The sequence below is a fragment of the Jaculus jaculus genome, chromosome 9 (assembly GCF_020740685.1).
Source record: "Jaculus jaculus isolate mJacJac1 chromosome 9, mJacJac1.mat.Y.cur, whole genome shotgun sequence".
In the NCBI taxonomy this organism is placed as follows: Eukaryota; Metazoa; Chordata; class Mammalia; order Rodentia; family Dipodidae; genus Jaculus; species Jaculus jaculus.
This window is the reverse complement of record NC_059110.1, coordinates 123,465,888-123,486,257: the sequence shown is the minus strand read 5'-3', so window position 1 is coordinate 123,486,257 and position 20,370 is coordinate 123,465,888. Positions and strand designations below refer to the sequence as shown.

At 52.0% G+C, this 20,370-nt stretch overlaps 1 protein-coding gene across 9 annotated transcripts in view; it reads left to right on the top strand.

Moving 5' to 3' along the window:
- Tmem94 (transmembrane protein 94) overlaps positions 1-20,370 on the top strand; it is a 41,915-nt gene that overhangs the window by 15,508 nt on the left and 6,037 nt on the right. For 2 of the 9 annotated variants that reach the window (XM_045158124.1, XM_045158123.1), the window contains exons 1-16: positions 1,852-1,983; positions 10,020-10,139; positions 10,362-10,489; positions 10,771-10,907; positions 12,167-12,369; positions 13,374-13,525; positions 13,849-13,951; positions 14,140-14,226; positions 14,451-14,567; positions 14,897-14,953; positions 15,248-15,352; positions 15,957-16,121; positions 16,366-16,575; positions 17,311-17,626; positions 19,722-19,895; positions 20,249-20,351. In XM_045158124.1, the coding sequence (XP_045014059.1) occupies positions 1,909-1,983; positions 10,020-10,139; positions 10,362-10,489; positions 10,771-10,907; positions 12,167-12,369; positions 13,374-13,525; positions 13,849-13,951; positions 14,140-14,226; positions 14,451-14,567; positions 14,897-14,953; positions 15,248-15,352; positions 15,957-16,121; positions 16,366-16,575; positions 17,311-17,626; positions 19,722-19,895; positions 20,249-20,351 (2,252 nt within the window). In that variant the 5' untranslated portion in view covers positions 1,852-1,908. Of the gene's footprint in view, positions 1-472; positions 564-1,747; positions 1,984-5,192; positions 5,322-10,019; positions 10,140-10,361; positions 10,490-10,770; positions 10,908-12,166; positions 12,370-13,373; positions 13,526-13,848; positions 13,952-14,139; positions 14,227-14,450; positions 14,568-14,896; positions 14,954-15,247; positions 15,353-15,956; positions 16,122-16,365; positions 16,576-17,310; positions 17,627-19,721; positions 19,896-20,248; positions 20,352-20,370 lie in introns of those variants that run through there. The other 7 variants (XM_045158131.1, XM_045158125.1, XM_045158126.1 and 4 more) reach the window with 6 other exon arrangements.

The window sequence follows — 20,370 nt, the reverse complement described above, 5'->3', positions numbered from 1 at the left end:
AATTATTTTATTTTACTCTTGTCATGTTGTTGGTGGATGTCAGCAAGCACAGTCCCCATCTGGCTCTTGGTGCCTTTCCTTGTGTGGCAACTACCTCATTCAGCCCCTGCTGGGATGGGGTGTCATGGGGACCTCAGCCACAGCTGTAAACACGGTTCAGGCTGCCTAGTAAGAATGGCCTTGGGGAGGAGTGATTGGCCTCTCAGGATCCTATTTCAGTTGGCTGCCAAAGACGGAATGTCATTGCTTTGCAAGGCCACTTCCAGCGTCACTGTTTCTGACCCTGTGGGGCTTTGCATTGAAGGTCCTGACTGAAAGGCAGAGGTGGGGAGAAACTTGGCAGCATGGCCAGTGACATCAGCATTACTGCTGCCTGGAGGAACTGGGTGTGGTTTCGGAGTGGAGTTGGTGGCTGCAGACCTGGGTCTTCTGGCGGGCCCTCTGGACAGTCTTTCCTGTTGTTTCTTGACAGCTCTTTTATGGGTCAGCTCTCCTGGGCTCCTGACTGGCTCCTCCTAATGAGGTTGGCTGCAGGCTCCAAAAAGAACTGCCCTCATCAGCAGGTTAGTGCTCTTGCCACGAGGAGTCAGCTGGCACCAAACCAAACTCAGGGTCACGTTTTTTTTACGTTTTTTTTTTTAGGGTCACATTTTTTTTTTTTTCAAGGTAGGGTCTCACTCTAGTCCAGGCTGATCTGGAATTCACTATGTAGTTTCATGGTGGCCTTGAACTCACAGTGATCCGCCTACCTCTGCCTCCTGAGTGCTGGGATTAAAGGCGTGCGCCACCATGCCTGGCTTCTCAGTGTCACTTTTCTGGAACATGCCCTGATCTGAGACCATAAAAGCTATGTTGATCTCCAGGATGGACGGGGGGCGGGGGGTAGGTTACATTGTCGGGGTAATTGAATATGTGCTGAGTATCAAACGCAGGGTCTCCTGCGTGCTAAGAAGTGCTCCGTCACTGAGCTGCAGCCCCAGCTCCTGGGCTATCTTCACTTTTCAGAAAACTAGTTGACTTTTGTCTCCCATCCAAGTACTAACCAGGCTCAACCCTGCTTAGCTTCTAAGATCAGACAAGATCAGGCACCTTCAGGGTGTTGTGGCCTTAGACACGTTGACTTTTGTCATACTGGCTGTCAGACTGGCTTACGCATCTTGCACACCTTGCCCAGGTGTCTGCCTAGCACTGCTGTCACTCTCACAAGAGGTCCAGGGGCCAAAGGGCATGAGTATGCTGGAGAGGATGGCACATGCTCCGTAGCCCATGGAGAGGATGCCTGCTTCTGCCATGTCGCTCCTTCAGTCCTCTCTCTTGCTAGCCCTGCTGTCCCCCACTTACTGCAGTTTTATCTAGATTCCAGATAATCTCAGTGCTAACCTTAGCCCCAGTTTCAAGAAATGCTGAGAAGCCAAGGCTTTTCCTGTCTGTTTCCTGGAAATCAGTGATGAACCGAGTACACATGGAACCAAGCACAGTGTGTCCCTGAAGATGAAGGTTGACACAGAAAGCTTGCACCTTCAGAGCCCACTCTGGAGTCCTGTCTGTCTACTGGCCCTCCAGTATGAACTCATCCAAAGCTGATGGTCCCGGCTAGTGCTGCCTTAGGCACAGGCCAGCTGCGTGGTGGTCAGGGCAACAGTCCTCGGCGCTCCACTCCACTCTGCGGCTCGGTTGACGCTTGTGCTGCCCAGTGATCACCAGTTCGGCAATCTGACTTATGCTGTTCCTTTCTTCTTTTTCCCAGGTGCTGTTACTGTGACGGACTCAGTTGGGTTTGTCCATGTTGGGGAGAAACCTTCCTTTCAAGGGTGACTGTGTTCATCTGGGCATGCCTAAAATACCCTGGGCCCATGGACCTGAAGGAGAAACATCTGGTGGGCCCTGCTCTGTTGCTGTGTGGCTGTCATGGGGGAGTGTCTCTTCTGGATTCTCCTCCCCTGGGTTTTCTGGGACATCCTCATCTGGGGTTTCACAACAAATGTGAGAGAGGGGGCATGGTTGTGAGGTTTGGGAACTATGAGCATGACCCCTTCTTCAAAGGTTGCCATTGCAAAGCTGGAAAGGACACAGGGTGAAGGGTGGCCTAGCTAACACAACTGCATGGAAGCCGGCTCTCTGATTTGGGTTGGTTCCAAGCCTTCTTGGCCAGGGGTGTGTCATTTAGTTTGTTTGCACTTTGTTAGGGCTGTGTCCCAACCTGCCGAGCCATGCTGAGGACTGTTGAGCACTCTGTCTGTGGTTAGGGATGAGCTTTCAACCAGACTGTAAACTCTGCTTAATCAGCTGGGATGAGCTGGGCCTGGTGGTATAGGCCTGGAATCCCAGTTCCTCAGGAGGCTGAAGTAGGGAAATCACAAGTTCAAGGTCTGACTGAAATACAAAATGAGTCCAGAGTTAGCGTGGGCTACTAATGAGAGCCTGTCTCAAAATTGAAAGTAAGAAGAGACTTGAAGATATAGGTCCATGGTAGCCTAACACTCAACAGGCCCTAAATTCACCCCACACTCCCCAGTCAGCCAAGATGAGCAGCTGGGTGGTATAGGCAGTGGTAAGATTGACTTGACTTCCAGGTGCATAGTCTTTGGATGGAGGTAGATTTGTCCATCAGAATCTCCTCCCTGCCCGGGCGTGGTGGCTTACATCTACAGCCTCAGCACTTTGGAGGCTGAGGTAGGAGGGTTGCTGTGAGTTTGGGGTCAGCCTGGGCTACAGAGTGAATTCCAGGCCAGCCTGGGCTCCAGTAAGACCCTGCCTCAAAAAACAAGAGCAAATGAAAACAGACAAACAACAACAAAAGAATATTCCTGTCCCTTCTCTCCGATGACAAAAACTGTTCCCAGGAAGTCAATGTGTCTCTTGCCTCCCTTCTGCACACTTTGGTTAACCTGTCTCTGCTTTCCAGGCCATTTTCCTTGGGCGAATCTCAGGATATGAGCTCTGAACTAGACAGCCACATCACTGCCAGCAGCAGCCATATCTATGGAATCTTGGCCTTAGACTGGCAGAGCCCTGAGAGCTGGCAAAGTGGCTCCTGCTTCTGGCTCATAGAGGATTACAGTCTTGTTGAAGATTGATGGCAGAGACAATTCCATAATAGGCCCTAATAGGCTTCTGCCTGTGGAAGGACCTTTTCAGTAGCACTCAGGGCTTCTAAAGGTGACCTTGTGACCCAGGGCACCTAGATGGCATCTAAGTGGAGTAGGATTAGGAGTTGTTGATGTGACAGTTAATGCTGAGGTGGTCGGTGGTCCTTGGCTCAGCCTAGGACTGTTTTGACTGTTGTTGGATGATTTTTGGCACCCTCCCCCCTTTCTTTCAGATCCACCAGCCCTCAGCCTCCCTTAAAGCCCGTGGTGGACATGCTGTAGCAGTGACATCTTGGGATCTTATTTCTGAGATAGAGAGGGGTCCACTCTGTCATCACTGAAGTGGGAAGAGGATGGAAGAGGGAAGACAACCTAGGGGTGTGCACAAAACCAGGGGCATTCCTCCCTCTATCTTTATGCTTTCCCCTCTCAGAGCTGACAGAGCTGGGAAGGTTTTGGTTAGTAGTGGTTCCTCCCACTTTGGTAGTGCCTTCTGGGATCAAGAGACAGAGGACAGATGTCTTTCTCTCTTTTTTTTTTTTTTTTTTTTTTGGTTTTTCGAGGTAGGGTCTCACTCTGGTCCAGGCTGACCTGGAATTAACTATGTAGTCTCAGGGTGGCCTTGAACTCATGGTGATCCTCCTACCTCTGCCTCCCGAGTGCTGGGATTAAAGGCGTGCGCCACCACGCCCTGCAGATGTCTTTCTCTTTAGCTACAGATGACAGTACTCACAGTGACTGACTGGCACAAAACTGACCCCTCCCACTCCTCTTTCCTGCTCCCCACGGAGACTTCCTGCCCTTAACCTCTGGACTGCCCAGTCCCTCCTTTCTGTCCCCATTCAAATGTTTGGGAAGGGCCCCCAGGGAGTTAGTTGTGCTAGCCAGCTAGGGGGCGGGAGAGGCTGATGTGTGCTGGTGCTCCCTCTTCCCTCCCAGCAGCTGGAGATGGTGTCGTCTGGGAGACAGAGGGCCCTGGAGAAGCACGCTTAGCCTCCAGCCTGCTCTCAAGCTAGGGGACCTGCTAGGCAGTTTCTACTCTCTGGCATGTTGTAGGCTCATGTTAAGGACTGACCTGACTATCAGCAGAGAAATGTGTAGTTCCCTTCCAGTGTCTTGACTTCTCCTTTACCAGAGGGTCTGCTTAGAACTTCCTTTATGTCAAACTGAGGTTCCCGGAGTCATACTTTGGCACTCTCAGTCACCCAGGCCCTGCTTGATACTCCTAGGAATACTGGGGTGGGAGCTCCAGGTAACCAGCCTCCCCCTTTTTGCCTGGGAGATGAGGCCCAAGGGTATCCAGGCCTGGTGCCAGCAGCTTGGGGGCTGGTGTGCCCAAAGGCACTTCTTCCCTTCACGGACTGCTCTGCACCACCTGGAGGGAGGGTTTCAGAATCCTCAGAGGCACCTCGTTCACTGGTTCTGGTCTCTGCCACTGGTTTCTTCCTTTCACCATATTCCTGGCCTTCCTAGAAATCCCGCTGGAGTTCCTCCTGGCCAGTTCTCCCCTCCTCACAGGATGTGTTGCTATTAATAAGGCACCTTCCTGCATTTCTCACTGTGGAAAGAGCTGCTGTTGGCTGGGCTCCATGTTCTGAGTGGTGACGGGACTTAGTCACAGTGGGGCTCGTAACCTCGGCTGGTGACCTGGGGTCAGTTGGTAGGTAGTCTTGGAAGAAAGCCAGTATTTGTGTTCCCCAAGGTACTACTGGATACCGGTAGTGACCTCACGGCCCCCAAGCTCGGCAGCTTCTGTCAGTCCATCCTCCATCCTCTGGTTGCACACTATCCCTCAGTTTACCTGGCAGTGGCCTCCTCTGAAGGGCCAAACTCCTGGACACCTGGCAAGGCACTGACAAACTTTAGCCTCTCACTCTCCTTTCTTGTCCCTGCCTCCCTCCCTGCCTGGGCCTCCTTCTCCCTCCCTCCCTCCTTCTCTGGGCTGCTGTTGCAGCCTGCCACCGCCTTCTCCCACTCCCTCCCTCCCTCCTTTCCTCCCTCCCTCCCTGAGTCTGCAGTGTGACTGGAAATAGGCTGAATCAATCAGCAGACTGAAGCTCTGCTCTGCTGCACTCGATTCTCTGCAGCACCCTCGCCCCTCTTCTCTCTCCTCCCTCTCTCCTGGAGGGTAGTGCTGGGAGTACTGCAGCTGGCTGATTGGCCCCCAGGCTCTGCCCCATGCTCTTCAAGCAGGCAGAGCTATGGATGCCCCTCCAGGGCAAATGCGGCACTGTGAGTATGCCAGCTTGATTTTCGCAGTTCTCACTAGCAGGTCTGTTAGCTTGCTATAAGAGGTTCTGGGTTATTGCTTGCCAACCGAGTCCCAAAGATGCTGAAGAACGGGGGTCAGCTGTAAGGAGCCTGAGGTGATCAAGGCCTTGGAAGGAGACTTGGACTGGCAGCCAAAAAGGCAGCATGTCTTGGAGATACTAGCCAGGTGCTCAAGTTACCCAGAGCAATCCTGGGGCTTGAGCTTCTGAAAATCCTGCCAAGGGACACTAGGACCTAGGGCTCCATGCACAGGTGATAGAGCCTCAGGGCTGGATGCCATCTCTTTGTAGTGAGGGGGCTCACCCTCCACCCCTATTACATGGGTGGGTAACAGCTGGGAGCCAGGGCCAGGATGCTTTCTCCCTAGGTCTTAGTGGCTGCAGGAGTCGGAGAGAAGGTGAATGGAAGCGCCAGGGTCAGAGTGAGGGAGAAAAGCAAGCGCTCCGCTGCCTCTGAGTCACCTAGCTGCCTACGAGCCAGGCCAAACTTAGAAGCATGGCTAGTGGCTGGTAGGCTTCCATGATTGGGCATTGTGCCAAGTCCAGCTTTGGGTATTCTCCCTACCTGGACCCATTAAAGCATCTGGAATGGAGGAGCCTAGGGAACAGGACCCACCCAGTCCTGACAGGTGGTCATCTATTATCTAGGCTTTGGGTCAAGCTCTAAATTTATGGCTTATCTACCAGAGCCTAGAGCCTTGATTTTCTTGCTCCTGAAACAGGTGAAATAGGGCTGAGCCAGGAGAACACCAGAGGTTCTCTGCAAGGACATGGGCTGGGGACCAAGGGCTTGGGGTTTCTGGTTTTGTCATCTGAGAAACCTGGCTGAGGTGGGTGCAGGGAGGCTCAAGTGTGTCAGCCCTCTGAAGGCTCATTTGACCCTCAGAAGCCAGCTGTGCACTTGACAGTGAGTCTTGCTTAGAGGTAGATGCCTAGTTGTGGTTTGATAGATGGGCTTTTTTTATCCTCATTAAAAAAAAAAAATATATATATATATATATTTATATATACAATATATATTTTTTAAATAGTTTATTTTTATTTGTTTGAGAAAGAGATACAGAAGTAGGCAGGCAGAGAGAGAGAGAGAATGGGTGCACCAGGCCTTCCAGCCACTGTGAATGAACTTCAGATGTGTACGCTCCCTTGTGCATCTGGCTTATGTGGGTCCTGAGGAGTCAAACCTGGGTCCTTTGGCTTTGCAAGCAAGTGCTTTAACCACTAAACTGTCTCTCCAACCATAAAATATATTTTTAATTTAATTTTTATTTATTTATTTGAGAGAGAGGGACAGATAGAGAGAATGGCTATGCCAGGACCTGTTGCTGCTACAAACTCCAGATGCATAGCTGGGTATGGTGGCTCTCGCCTTTGATCCCAGTACTGGGGAGGCAGAGGTGGGAGGTTGCCATGAATTTGAGGCCACCCTGAGACTACACAGTGAATTCCAGGTCAGCTTGGGCTAGAGTGAGACCCTACCTCAAAAAAACAATAAAAAGGAAAAAAAAACAAACAAACTCCAGATGCATACACCACCTTGGGCATCTGGCTTACATGGGTACTGGGGAATTGAACATGGGGCCTTAACCACTAAGCCATCTTTCCAGCCCTTACCCTCATTTTTCCCCCGAATGCCACATTCTACTCCCCATGAATGGCAGAACGGAGAACAAGCCCAGATCATGACGGGCATCCAGCCACCCTGCGTCAGGACTTCCTTTCTACCTCAGGTCATTCTTTCTTCTACTCTGGCTGAGCCTGAGCACTTAGAATAGTGGGGTGGGCCTGCTTCTGCCTGAAAGACTTCAGTGCCACCTTCTCCTGGTCCTTCTGAGGTCAAACAAAGCCTTACTTTTGGCCCCAAGAATGCCTCTGGAAGCCAAGTGTGCTGGTTTATGCATTTAACTCCAGCACTCTGGAGGCTGCGGTAGGAGGATCTCCATGAGTTCAAGCCAGAATGTGCTACAAAGTAAATTTTAGATTAAGCTGGGCTAGAGGGAGAGCCTCTTTTAAAAATCCGCCCCCCCCCCCCCATCTCTAAAGGGGTCGGTTAGAGATTTTAGCATCTGGAAAGCAAGAGAAATCTCTGATAGCTTTGGGAACTTAGCACATGTCAGATTTTTCCTCACCCTTCTTGGCCCCAGGAAGCAAGAAAAGCTGACCTTAGCCCGTGTGTTGACTTAGTTTTTTATTTATTTCTCAGATAATAGTGACTTGCTACATTCTCCCCAAAGGTACACGGGCACATGGGATTTCCTGTCCACTCTGCTGGGGAGGGCTGGCAGTGCCACTCCCTATAGTTCTGAGTCTCCTGCAGAAAGTACGAGTTTTCCACTTAGCTCCTTGTTGTGGCTCTTCTGTCCTCTGGGGGAAAGCTGAGGCATGATGAGAGAAAGCAGATATCTGACTTTTCACTTGGGTCCTCCTGCCACCAAGGGGTGAGCAAACAGGCTTGGATCTACTCAGTTGAAGCATGTGTGGGCAGGCACTTCCACCGGGCAGTGTGTAATTAGAATGGTTTATTTTTCCTCTGCTGTGCTGTCTTTAATCCCCTGTCCGTAGCTGGTGCCCCTGGCAGACACAACGTGTGGAGATAGAAACCTGCACACAGCTCTGCAGGCGTCCTGCGCTGCAAGCATCTGCCACCCTCTGGCTGGGCCTTCCCATCTGGGAAAGAACCGTGTCCCTGGGACAGGGAGAGCAACAGAGCCAGTGGTGGTTGGGCAGGCAAGGGGGTCCTGAGTGTGGGGCTGCATGGAAGGAGGCAGTGCATGTCAGGATGGCCACAGGAGAGCCAATGAGTGCCCGAGGTCTGTAGGCCTGGTTCAAGGCTGCATGCCACGTCCAGAGCTTTTTCTCTGCCTTGCTAGGAACTGTCCTTTCTGGGCACGAGGTCCCCGTTGTAGTTCCAGGCTCTGCAGCTCCTCGGGTGACCTTGGAGCCGTGTGCTATTGGTTCTTCCTCCCTTCCAGCTCCCCCCTCTTGGTCGTGTAGCCCTTCACCTCAGCCAGCCAGCCAGCCCTTCCTGCCTCCACTGTGTTTTCCACCTCATCAATTCTGGAAGGGGGTCCAGGCATGTCCATCCTGCCCATCCCAGCAGCTCTTACATGCTGCTGTGGAGAGGAACCAGGAAGGCTGAGCCTAAGGGGGGCAGGGACAGCATTAGGGAAGGTGCTAGGGACCCAGGGTTCTCTTCCCACTATGGCCTGGGGGCTGGGGGGGGGCACAAACAGACCTAACCAGTTCAGCCCAGAACCAAGCCCCTTGTCTTCCTGCCTAGAGCCTCACTGATGGCCTCTCCCCTTCTAGGAGACCTGAGCCTCACTTGGCATTTGTTTGTCTTGGACCCTGGCCTCTAAGAGGGCTGGGGTCTTACTGAAGGGAGTTGAGTGCTTAGGAACAGTTCTTAACCCATATTAGGCTGTGGGGCCCCAGCCTGGAGGCCATTTCTCCCTGAGCTGAAATAACTAGTTTATCCTCCCTGTGAAGAAGGAACTCTTATCTCCATAATCCACCAAAGCCACTGTGGAGAGTGGGATTAGGTAAGATTTAGACAAGGGAGCCAGGAATCTTGGGGCCAACCCACTGTAAAAGCTGAGGCAGCCAGCAGTAGGTAATACTGGGGGCGCCACTCAGGTGTACCCCATGATGCCAGGCACTAGGACCCTGCCCTACAGGCCTAACAGCCTCTCAGAATAATAGAGGTGCGTATCCAGCCAGGACCAAGGTCAAGTTGCCAAAGAAGGGGAGAGGGCACCTGTGGAGTCAGGCAGAGAAGTGCAGACCAACAGCAAGTGAAGTCAGAGCAGGTTCCTGAAGAGAGCAGACCTGGGGGCCCTTGGAGCGGGAAGGGCAAGGAGTCCCAGTAGCCAGGGTAGCACGGCCCCATGCCCCATCATCAGGAGTTCTCAGCAGACAGCTGGAGTCCCTTTCTTGGTGTCTCATGTCCAGGGATTCCTTGCTGTTGCTTGGGAACTTCTTTCCTTTTCCTTTTCCTTTTCCTTTTCCTTTTCCTTTTCCTTTTCCTTTCCCTTTCCCTTTCCCTTTCCCTTTCCCTTTCCCTTTCCCTTTCCCTTTCCCTTTCCCTTTCCCTTTCCCTTTCTCCTCTCCTCTCCTCTCCTCTCCTCTCCTCTCCTCTCCTCTCCTCTCCTCTCCTCTCCTCTCCTCTCCTCTCTTCTTCTCTCCAGGTAGGATGTCACTCTAGCCCAGGCAGACCTGGAACTCACTCTGTAGTCTCAGGCTGGCCTCTAATTCACAGTGTTCCTCTTGCCTCAGTCTCCCAAGTGCTGGGATTAAAGGTGTGTGCCACCATGCCTGGCTCACTTGAGCTGTCTTGAAGAAGCAAAAGTTGGATGAATCTATTGCATTTTACATCATGTATGGTTATCATTTTATGGGGGCCAGGGGTGGAATGTGGTGGTTTGATTCAGGTGCCCCCATAAACTTAGGTGTTCTGGATGCTAGGATCCCAGCTGATGGAGATTCAGGAATTAACTCCTGTTGGAGGCAGTGTATTGTTGGGGGTGGGCTTATGGGTGTTAGGGTTACAGAGAGGAGGAAGGGTCTGGCAGTGAGTGAGAATAGGCCCAGCCTGCCATGGCCAGCCAGCGTGGGCAGGAACCTAGAGTCTGGGGTGATGCTGAATGTCTCTCCCCTGCAGGGCGAGCCCTCTTTGGCCCTGGGCCTGTCTACCCAGAAGGCCCTCAGTGTCTTGAAGGAGCAGCTGGAGGCTGTGCTGGAGGGACACCTGAAAGAGCAGAAGAAATGTGTTACATGGAAGGTGAGCTTCTTCAGGGGTGGCCAGGTCCTGCGTGGGATGGCAGAGAAGCAGGGGCTCCTGAGCACAGAGGACTCAACTGAAACGTCGTGGGAAGTCAGAAGTTTGGGTTCCCTCAGGGTGATATCCTGACAGCACTTGCTGTAGGTGGCCGCTGAGGTTCAGGAGGACAGATTGGGGTGCTCTAGACAGGCTTCTCACTGCTGGCCTGCCTCTGCCCCACAGGAGGCATGGAGAAACAGCTTCTTGCACCTCAGTAACCGCTGTTCCTGTTTTCACTGGCCCGGGGCCTCACTCATGCTGCTGGCTGTGCTGCTGTTGCTGGGCTGCTATGGGGGCCAGCCGGCTGGGAGGTAAGCAGGGTCCCATGACCTCAACAAATGTCCACTTGGTCCCTCAGTGCATCCCAGCACTCTGACAAGGCTGTGGCCCCTGAGCTGCCTTCATGGTGCTCTGACCATATAAAAATCCCCTTGGTCCTTGGCTGAGGCCAGAGGTTTGGCTGGAGTCAGATATTAGATGAGTCCTCTTTTCAGAAGTGACCAGAGGGAAGGGGTATCTTGGGCTATGAAGGCTGGCCGAGGGAGGCTTACTGTCTGGAAATGAACCTTGCCTTCCGTTTCCCCGACCCCAGCCATGGAGTAGAGCTGGTGAACGCCTCCATGCTCTTCCTGCTGCTGCTTCTCAACCTCGTCCTCATTGGGCGGCAAGATCGGCTGAAGCGCCGGGAGGTGGAGCGCAGGCTCCGAGGGATCATTGACCAAATCCAAGGTGAGGCTGAGGGCAGGCTGCCCATGGGGAAGATCCCTGTGGTGTGTCAGGGACTCCCTGGGCTGTCTTCACTGGAAGAGTTGGATGTCCTGCCTTTTCTTGAGCAGGCCAGTGAGAGCTTCAGGACAGCTGTGGTCACCAAGCCGTGGACTGGGAAGGCAGGAAGCTGATGGTAGCACTGTGGGATTGCTAATTTTGGGAGAGTGACAGAAAAGACTCTGTGTCTTAGTAGGAGAGCACCTGAGATGTTTTCTTCCAAGTGTATCTTGTCTGATGGTAAGGGCAGGGGGAGTGAGAAAGTACCCCAGAGCAGCTGAGATGCCTGTAGGAATCAAGGTGAGACAGGGATCCTGGGACCCAGGACAGACAGTGTGGTTCCTCAAGGAGAGGGGTTTTGCTCATGTTGTTTTGTCCAGACAGCATTGACTAAGCCCCAGGTTTACATTAATGTCTTGGGAGAGGCCATGGCTGGTGCTTTCCATGGACGCTCAGTATTGTCCGAGAAGCAGCACACCTGCTTCAGGACACCTTTCTCTGACAGTGCCACACTGTCCAAGCAGTGGGCCTTTAAGTGCTGAGTGAGAATTTGTTCATTTATTCTGAAGTGAATAGTTAGTTGCAAACCTGTGCCAAGCACTGGGGTATCAGATGACCAAGAAAGATGGGCCCTGCTTCCTGGGAGCTTAGTCTCTTGCTCAGGAGCCATCATTGGCTCCCTCCTCCTCTTCCAAGCCATCCCAGATACAGCCACAGAGCCTTGGCCATAGGCAATAACTTGCCTGTCCAGACTTTCCTCTTACTGTTTATCTTCCTGTTATGACCCTTCATCTGCCTTGGAGCCATTATGTGTGAACCTGCTCTGTGTCTGTCTTGCTTGTCTTTGCCTGGATCATTTCTCTTTCCTTGTCTCCAGTTGACAAAACTGTGCCCATTCTTTGCAGCCTATCTTGCATGCTCTGTCTTCCTAGAAGCCATCTTCCATTACCTGAAAGATAGGTTACTCCTTCTCCAGTCCCTTCCAACAGTACTGGCATCTTTGTTTACATACTTGGCACATGTTTGTCTAGTGGAGGTGCCAAGGCTGGAGCTATCAAGGAAGGTGTCCTAAGGAAGGTGTCATTGAAATAGAGAAAGCATTTGAATGTATGGGGTGGGTTCACACCTTCTGGGAAAGGCTGAAGAGCAGGTGATACTCCCTAGGTGAGTGCTGAGGCTGTCCAGAGGTGATAAGTCTGTTGCCATCTTTCTGTTCTCATCAGATGCCCTCAGGAATGGAAAGGAGATCAAGTGGCCAAAAGCTATGTATCCAGACCTCCACATGCCTTTTGCACCATCCTGGTCTCTGCACTGGGCCTACAGAGATGGACACCTGGTGAACCTGCCAGTTAGCCTGTTGGTAGAAGGAGACATCATAGCCTTGAGGCCTGGCCAGGAGTCCTTTGCCTCCTTAAGGGGCATCAAGGTAGTGGAAGCTACTTGGGAAACATCTGAAAGCAGGAAACATCTGGGCTGGAGGCTTCCCAGGGGCTCTTGGGCAGAGCTGGAACCTCTTCCATTCTCTCCTCCTGCTGTTCTTTCTTTTCCTTGATCCTTCAGTGCTAGGAACACAAGTCCCACAGGCTTTATCCAACATTACTAGTGGACAGTCCCTGACCTTGGGATCCATTTCCACTTAGCTGACTTTGTAGAGATGTGGTGTACACACCTGAAATCTTAGCACTGGGAAAGCTGAAGTAGAAGGATCAAGAATTTGAGGTCAGGGCTGCAGAGATGGCTTAGCAGTTAAGGCGCTTGCCTGCAAAGCCTTAAGGACCCATGTTTGATTCTCCACATCCCACATTAGCCAGATGCACAAAGGTGAGGCAAGCACAAGGTTCACATGCCCACTTGGTAGTGCAAGTGTCTGGAGTTTGATTTCAGTGGCTGAGGTCCTAGCATGTCAATTCTCTCTCATGCATGTGCTTTCTTTCTGGAAAAAAAAAAAAAAAAAAGAATTTGAGGTCAGCCTGGGCTACATAATGAGAAACCAAGCCAGAGCTGCTTGCTTGGAACCCTCTCAGCTTCTCACTTGGGAGCTTTCCTGCTTTCCTTTGCTTCTACTATTGTTTAAATCATTTTGTTTTGTTTTGTTTGAGGTAAGGTCTCACTCTGTCCCAGGCTGACCTGGAATTTACTATGTAGTTTCAAGGCGGCCTCGAACTCACAGTAATCTTCCTACCTCTGCCTCCCAAGTGCTGGGATTAAAGGTGTGCACCACAGTGCCTAGCTTCTCTTAGATCTTTCATTAGAAGAAAGAGAGAGAGAGACAGAAAGAGAGAGAGAGAGAGAGAGAGAGAGAGAGAGAGAGAGAGAGAGAGAGAAAGAAAGAAAGAAAGAAAGAAAGAAAGAAAGAAAAACAAAACAAAGCAAAACAAAACAGAAACCAGTGCACTCTGACAGAGCCTTTTTCCTTGTCCCTGCTGGCAGGATGATGAACACATAGTCCTGGAGCCTGGAGACTTGTTCCCCCCCTTCTCTCCTCCACCCTCGCCCCGGGGAGAAGTAAAGAAAGGGCCACAGAACCCCCAGCAGTACCGGCTCTTCCGTGTCCTGGAGACTCCAGTGATTGCCAACATCAGGTAGCAGGGCCACCTGCCTCCTCCTGCCCCTGCTGTTTTCTTCCTCAGTGCTTCCTGTAACAAGGAAGGAACCCCATCTGTCTGAATTCACTTAGAGTAGGCATCTCCTTAGTTCCTTTCCCCAGCATCCCCTGAACATTCTTAGACTCAGAACATCTATGAACGTGGCCATAGGCCCCTTTCCCAGGGTACCATGTCCAGGGTGAGGGTAGACTTGATGGTGTTTTATGAAGCCCTATCCAGCAGAAAAGCCCCAAATCTTTTCAAGGTACAGGTTTCTGGTGTCTCCCCTGAGTGGGGCTGAGGGCTGTCTCTTTCTACAGATGGTGCCTGGACATGGCCCTGTCCCGCCCAGTCACTGCTCTGGACAATGAGAGGTTCACCGTGCAGTCAGTGATGCTTCACTATGCTGTGCCCGTGGTCCTGGTGTGTGAGGCAGGGCAATGGCACAGGGGAGAGGGCCTGACATATGGGGGAGTGTTGGGGTCCAGCCCAGGTGAGAGTGTGCAGAGGGGCCCGGAGTGAGTTTGTGGTGTGGATGGCAAAGGAAGGACCTATAGCACAGTGCCTTGCTAGGGGAGGGCATTAAGGCTGTACCCACACTGTTCCCACAGGCCTGCTTTCTCATCACCAATGCCGTGCGCTTCATGTTCTGTGCTCCTGGGGTCACCTCCTGGCAGTACACCCTCCTCCAACTTCAGGCAAGGATAGCGCTTTCTTCTCTGTTAGGCTTCCCTCTGTGTCCTTCCCTCTCTGTAGCCCGGAATATCCCCAGGCTTCAGCTTAACATCACTTCCTTCACCTCCTTCCCTTCCTGTTCTTTAGATAGCCATGCCTTCTACTCTGGGTAGCCATATGGTTCCTTCCTCCTCCCTCTGACCCAGCAGCTCCTTGGGAGCCTTGTGTGTGATTTGTTCCTCCCTAGGTGAATGGCATGCTGCCCATCCTCCCCCTGCTCTTCCCAGTCCTCTGGGTTCTGGCCACCGCCTGTGGAGAAGCCCGCGTCCTGGCCCAGATGAGCAAGGCCTCACCCAGCTCCCTGGTAGGTCGCTCCAGAACATGTAGAGGTCTGAGACAGAAGCAAAAACAGGGACTTGGATATATAGGAAGCAGGACACAAGTCCAGTCCCACCTTGGGTTCAATATGTTGGAGGTCCTGGGCCCCAGGGGCTTAGTCCTGTTCCTTACTAAATAGTCTCTAGCCAGGCCCGGATATGAATAAGAATCTGTCCCATCAGGGGGAGAGGGAATTGCCTGGTGCCCTTCACCAAAGGGCCTTGGGAGCCTCACCCGTGTGGCTACACACTGCTCGTGTGGAGGGCCGTGTGAAGGCAGCTTTCTTCTCACCGAGGCTCGCCTCTCTCTGTGCAGCTGGCCAAGTTCTCAGAGGATACGCTCAGCAGCTATACCGAAGCCGTCTCCGCTCAGGTATGCTCCTGAGGCAAATTTTGCTCCAGGCCCCTGCAGCCAGGAAGCCTTGTGTCCTCAGGCTCCTTCCTGGAACTGTGTGGTTCTGTTTATGGACTGAGCCTCCAGCTGGAGCTCCCCTTTGCTCCTATGTATGTTGCATGTGGGCACGACCCAGGCCTGATCCCATAACATGTCAATACCTTGTCCTAGAAACCCAGCCTGCTGGCACTCCCCTGGCTGGGACCCTAGAAGGTGACTCTAGGGAAGTGAAGCTGAGCCCCAGATGGCCTCAGACTATTTCTCCCCCACCAGGAAATGTTGCGCTGCATTTGGGGCCACTTCCTGAGGGTTATCCAGGGGACATCTCCAACACTAAGCCACAGTGCCAGTCTGCTACACAGCTTGGGTTCCGTCACGGTGAGGAGGCACCTGTTGTACTGGCATGTCTAGCTGGGTCTGGACTGTGAATGTGTTTGTGTGGCCCTTGGGCAGTTAGACTAAGGCAGATCCTCTTTCCTTTTTTAAGAAAATATTTCGTTTATTTGAAAGAGAAGCAGATAGAGAGAATGGATGCACCAGGGACTCTAGCCACTGTAAATGAATTCCAGAAGCTCATGCCACCTTGTGCATCTGGCTTATGTGGATCATAGGGAATCGAACCTGGGTCCTTAGGCTTCATAGGCAAGTGCCTTAACCGCTAAGCCATCTCTCTAGCCCAAGATCCTCTCTCTCTCTCTCTCTCTCTTTTTTTAAAGATTTTTTTTTTTTTAAATTTATTATTAGAGACAGAGAGAAAGGGAAAGGGGGAGGAGAATGGGTGCACCAGGGCCTCTAGCCACTGAAAATGAACTCTAGATGCATGCACCACCATGTGCATCTGGCTTATGTGGGACCTGGAGAATCGAACCTGGGTCCGTTGGCTTTGCAGGGTGCAGGGATGTGCCTTAATTGCTAAGCCATTCCTCCAGCCACCCTTCCCCCTACCAGATCCTCTTTCTAACCCTGACTTCTGTCTCTATAGGTTCTATGCTGTGTGGACAAGCAAGGCATCCTGTCATGGCCAAATCCCAGCCCAGAGACTGTGCTGTTCTTCAGTGGGAAGGTGGAGCCACCTCACAGTAGCCATGAGGACCTCACGGATGACCTGTCCACCCGCTCCTTCTGCCATCCTGAGGTAGAGGAGGAGGTATGGTCAGCTCCCATGGGCCCTGCTGGTCTGGTCTGGGCTGCTTAACCTTGGAGCTTGGCCTGTGGCCTTGGCATAGTGATGATTAGGAGAGAAAAAGTGGCTCAGGCACCTCTGGGAGCCACTTCTGAGTGGCTGAGGTGAAGCCACAGGGTAAGGCAGTGAGGGCCCAGAACTGCCTTGTCTCCCTGGTCCTCGGGAGCCATGGGACCCTAGTCCTCCACTGTGCTCCTGTTCTCCTCAGCCCCACGAGCGAGATGCCCTCCTTGCTGGCTCCCTCAACAATGCTCTGCACCTTTCCAACGAGCAGGAGCGTGGCGACTGGCCTGGTGATGGTTCTAAGCCCCTTGAACCCTACTCCCACCAAAAGGTGCATGGCCGCAGCAAACACCCATCTGGCTCCAACGTGAGCTTCAGCAGGGATACTGAGGGCGGCGAGGAAGAACCCGGCAAGGTGAGGGGAGGAAGGCAGGAAGGCAGAGGAGAGTACCATAGGCCCTCTGCCTCCCCTGCCAAGGGGACACAACCCAGCCTGAATGGGTGGTATTCGAAAGAGTGCAGGAGTCCCCACAGCCCGTCTTCCTAGAGCTCCCAGGTCTGGCCACAAGATGACCACCCAAGGTTTGACCTGGTTCTTTTCTATGATGTAGCCTTGTCCTCCATCCAGTTCTAACTAGACTTCCAAACACACAAAGCAGGGCTGGAGAGATGGCTTAGTGGTTAAGCACTTGCCTGTGAAGCCTAAGGACCCTGGTTCGAGATTCAATTCCCCAGGACCCATATTAGCCAGATGCAAAAGGGGGCACATGCGTCTGGAGTTCGTTTGGAGTGGCTGGAGGTCCTGGCGCACTCATTTTCTCTCTCTCTCTGCCTCTTTCTCTCTCTCTCAAATAAATAAATAAACAAAAAAAATTTAAACACACAAAGCCATATAGCATCCTGTTAGTTATTGTGCCACAGCTGAAAAAGACCCGCTATAGTTTCCTCCCTACCAGGCCTTCCCTGGGTACAGATACTGAAGGTAGACTGGAGCTGAGACAGGGAGAGGGTCTCAGTAGAGGCAGGAGAATGTGAGCGCTGCACCCTCCTCGGGGAGGGTGTGCTTTCATCTGGGGCCAATCTTGGGGTCCCAGGGCCTCCCCTTAACTAGTGTCAGCTTAGGTTCCCCTTCTCCCGACATTTCCTCCAGACCCAGCCTGGGACAGAGGGTGAATCCTACGAGGCTGAAGACTTCGTGTGTGACTATCATTTGGAGATGCTAAGCCTGTCCCAAGACCAGCAAAATCCCTCCTGCATCCAGTTCGATGACTCCAACTGGCAGCTGCACCTCACTTCCCTCAAGCCCCTGGGCCTCAACGTGCTGCTGAACCTGTGCAATGCCAGTGTCACCGAGCGCCTGTGCCGCTTTTCCGACCACCTGTGCAACATTGCCCTACAGGAGAGCCACAGTGCCGTGCTGCCTGTGCATGTGCCCTGGGGCCTCTGTGAGCTGGCCCGTCTTATTGGTATGGCTTTGTGGTGGTGATAATGGGGAGGGCCACCTGGGTGGCTTCTGGCTTCTCAGAATAGGCCTATCACTGACTCCAGATAGACCTGTCCCCTAGCATGGCATTCACTTATCATGTGCACTGGTACCTTTTAGCTTCCATCCCCTTTAACTGCTGAGACATCTCTCCCCCCTTTTTAATTTTTTATAATTAACAATTTCCATGATTGTAAACAATATCCCATGGTAATTCCCTTCCTCTCCCCCACTTTCCCCTTTGAACCTCCACTCCCCCTCCCCCTCTCAATCAGTCTCTTTTTTATTTTGATGTCATGATCTTTTCCTCCCATTATGATGGTCTTGTGTAGGTAGTGTCAGGCACTGTGAGGTCATGGATATCCAAGCCATTTTGTGTCTGGAGGAGCACAGTGGAAGGAGTCCTACCCTTCCTTTGGCTCTTACATTCTTTCCACCACCTCTCCTGTAATGGATCCTGAACCTTGGAAGGTGTGATAGAGATATTGCAGTGCTGAGCACTCCTCTGTCAACTTCTTCTCAGCACCAGGATGCCTTCTAAATCATCCCAAGGTCACTGCCATCTCAAAAGAGAAAGTTCTATAATGAAGAAGTGAGAATAGCATTAATGTATGGGTATGAACATTAAGAGAAGTGCTTACTGGTCAGTTTGATGAGCATAGTATATATATTTAGTCAGACAGCAGCAGACATTACACCCTTAGGGCTCATGACTACCCCTGTTGTAGGTTTTCAGTATCGGGGATGTATTCTGTCCCATGGAGCATGCCTCCAGTCAAATTAGAGGGCAGTTGGTTTTCCCCATAACAGACGTGCCAATATTGCACCTGTTGGCTCATTTGGCTTTGCTGGCCAAATATAAGGCTTGCAGTGTCCACTGTTGAGTATCTTCCCTGGTGATTTCTCTCTGTCCTATTGAGCTGCATGCCGTGTGGCTTTTTCCAGCTTTCTGTCAGCTGGTCTACATGGAGGAGGTTATCAGCTCAGATCCAGCAGGGTTTCTCAGTGACCTTCCAGCCCAAGCCCAAGTGGAGTCTTTAGCAATAGGGTCTTACCATCTATTCCTGGTATCTTCCCCCTTATTTTTTAAAATTTAATTTAATATTTATTTATTTTTTTTTTTTTGAGATAGGGTCTCACTCTAGCCTAGGCTGACCTGGAATTCACTGTCATCTCAGGGTGGCCTCAAATTCATGGTGATCCTCCTACCTCTGCCTTCCAAGTGCTGGAATTAAAGGCATGTGCCACCACGCCTGGCTTCCCCCTTATTATTTAAAAAAAATTTTTTTTGTTGATTTTTATTTATTTATTTGAGAGCAACAGAGAGAGAGAATGGGCACGCCAGGGCCTCCAGCCATTGCAAATGAACTCCAGATGCATATGCCCCCTTGTGCATCTGGCTAACGTGGGTCCTGGGGAGTCGAGCCTCGAACCAGGGTCCTTAGGCTTCACAGGCAAGTGCTTAACTGCTAAGCCATCTTTTCAGCCCTTCCCCCTTATTTTTGAGGTAGGGTTTCACTGTAGCCCAGGCTGACCTTGAATTCACTCTGTAGTCCCAGGCTGGCCCCAAACTCACAGTGATCCTCCTACCTCTGCTTCTTGAGTGTTGGGATTAAAGGTATACACCACCACACCCAGCTTTCCATCCTCCCTTTTTTTTTTTTTTGTTTATTTTTATGTATTTGAGAGAAAGACACAGGGAGAGAGAAATAAGAGAGACAGAAAGAGAGAGAATGGGTGTGCCAGGTCCTGTAGCCACTGCAAACAAATGACAGACGCATGTGCTCCTTGTGCATCTGGCTTACGTGGGTCCTGGGGAATTGAACCTGGGTCCTTTGGCTTTGCAGGCAAATGCCTTAACCACTAAGCCATCTGTCCAGCCCTCCTTCTCCTTTTTAATAGACTGACATAGGTGGCAGAGCTTCTGAGTCTAGGAAGAAAACTGATTGTTGGGATGAGAAGGTGGCAAGAGCAGGCCAGGACAAGTAGATTCTGTCTTTCCACCTGTGTCAGTGGGTGAGGTGGCTGGCGGAGCCTTGTCTCCACCCTCAGACCCCAAGTCTGGGCCTTGTCCACAGGCTTCACTCCAGGGGCCAAGGAGCTCTTCAAGCAGGAAAACCACCTGGCGCTCTACCGCCTCCCCAGTGCTGAGACCGTGAAGGAGACCTCTCTGGGGCGGCCCTCCTACGTCACCAAACGACGTCCACCGCTCAGCCACATGATCAGCCTCTTTATCAAGGACACTGCCACCAGTGAGCCTCACCCCAGCATCTATCTGAACCTTCCATAGCTTGATGGGAGCGGGCAGTGGGCTGTGGCTCCATCCCTGTCCATTCCAGGGAGGATAAGTTAGACAAACAGTAGACCTCTCCCCGAGTCCTGCAGTGTGGCAGGGGCTGGGCTGGAAGACCGGGTCACAGAAGATGGGGCTCCCCAAAGACTAGGAAGTATAGTGTCTGCATGAGCAGCCCAGCAGTGCTCCATGGGGGACTCCTTCTTTCAGGAGTGTCTTTGCACCCTCCCCTAGGGCTGCAGTGTGCTATTTGTTAGGTCAGAAAGAGGGGCTGCTTTGAGTCCTCATGGTGTGGCCTCTTCTCCACCTCAGGCACAGAGCAGATGCTGTCCCATGGTACTGCTGATGTGGTCTTGGAGGCCTGCACAGACTTCTGGGATGGTGCAGACATCTATCCTCTTTCGGGTTCTGACAGGTGTGTGAGGACGTCTTTG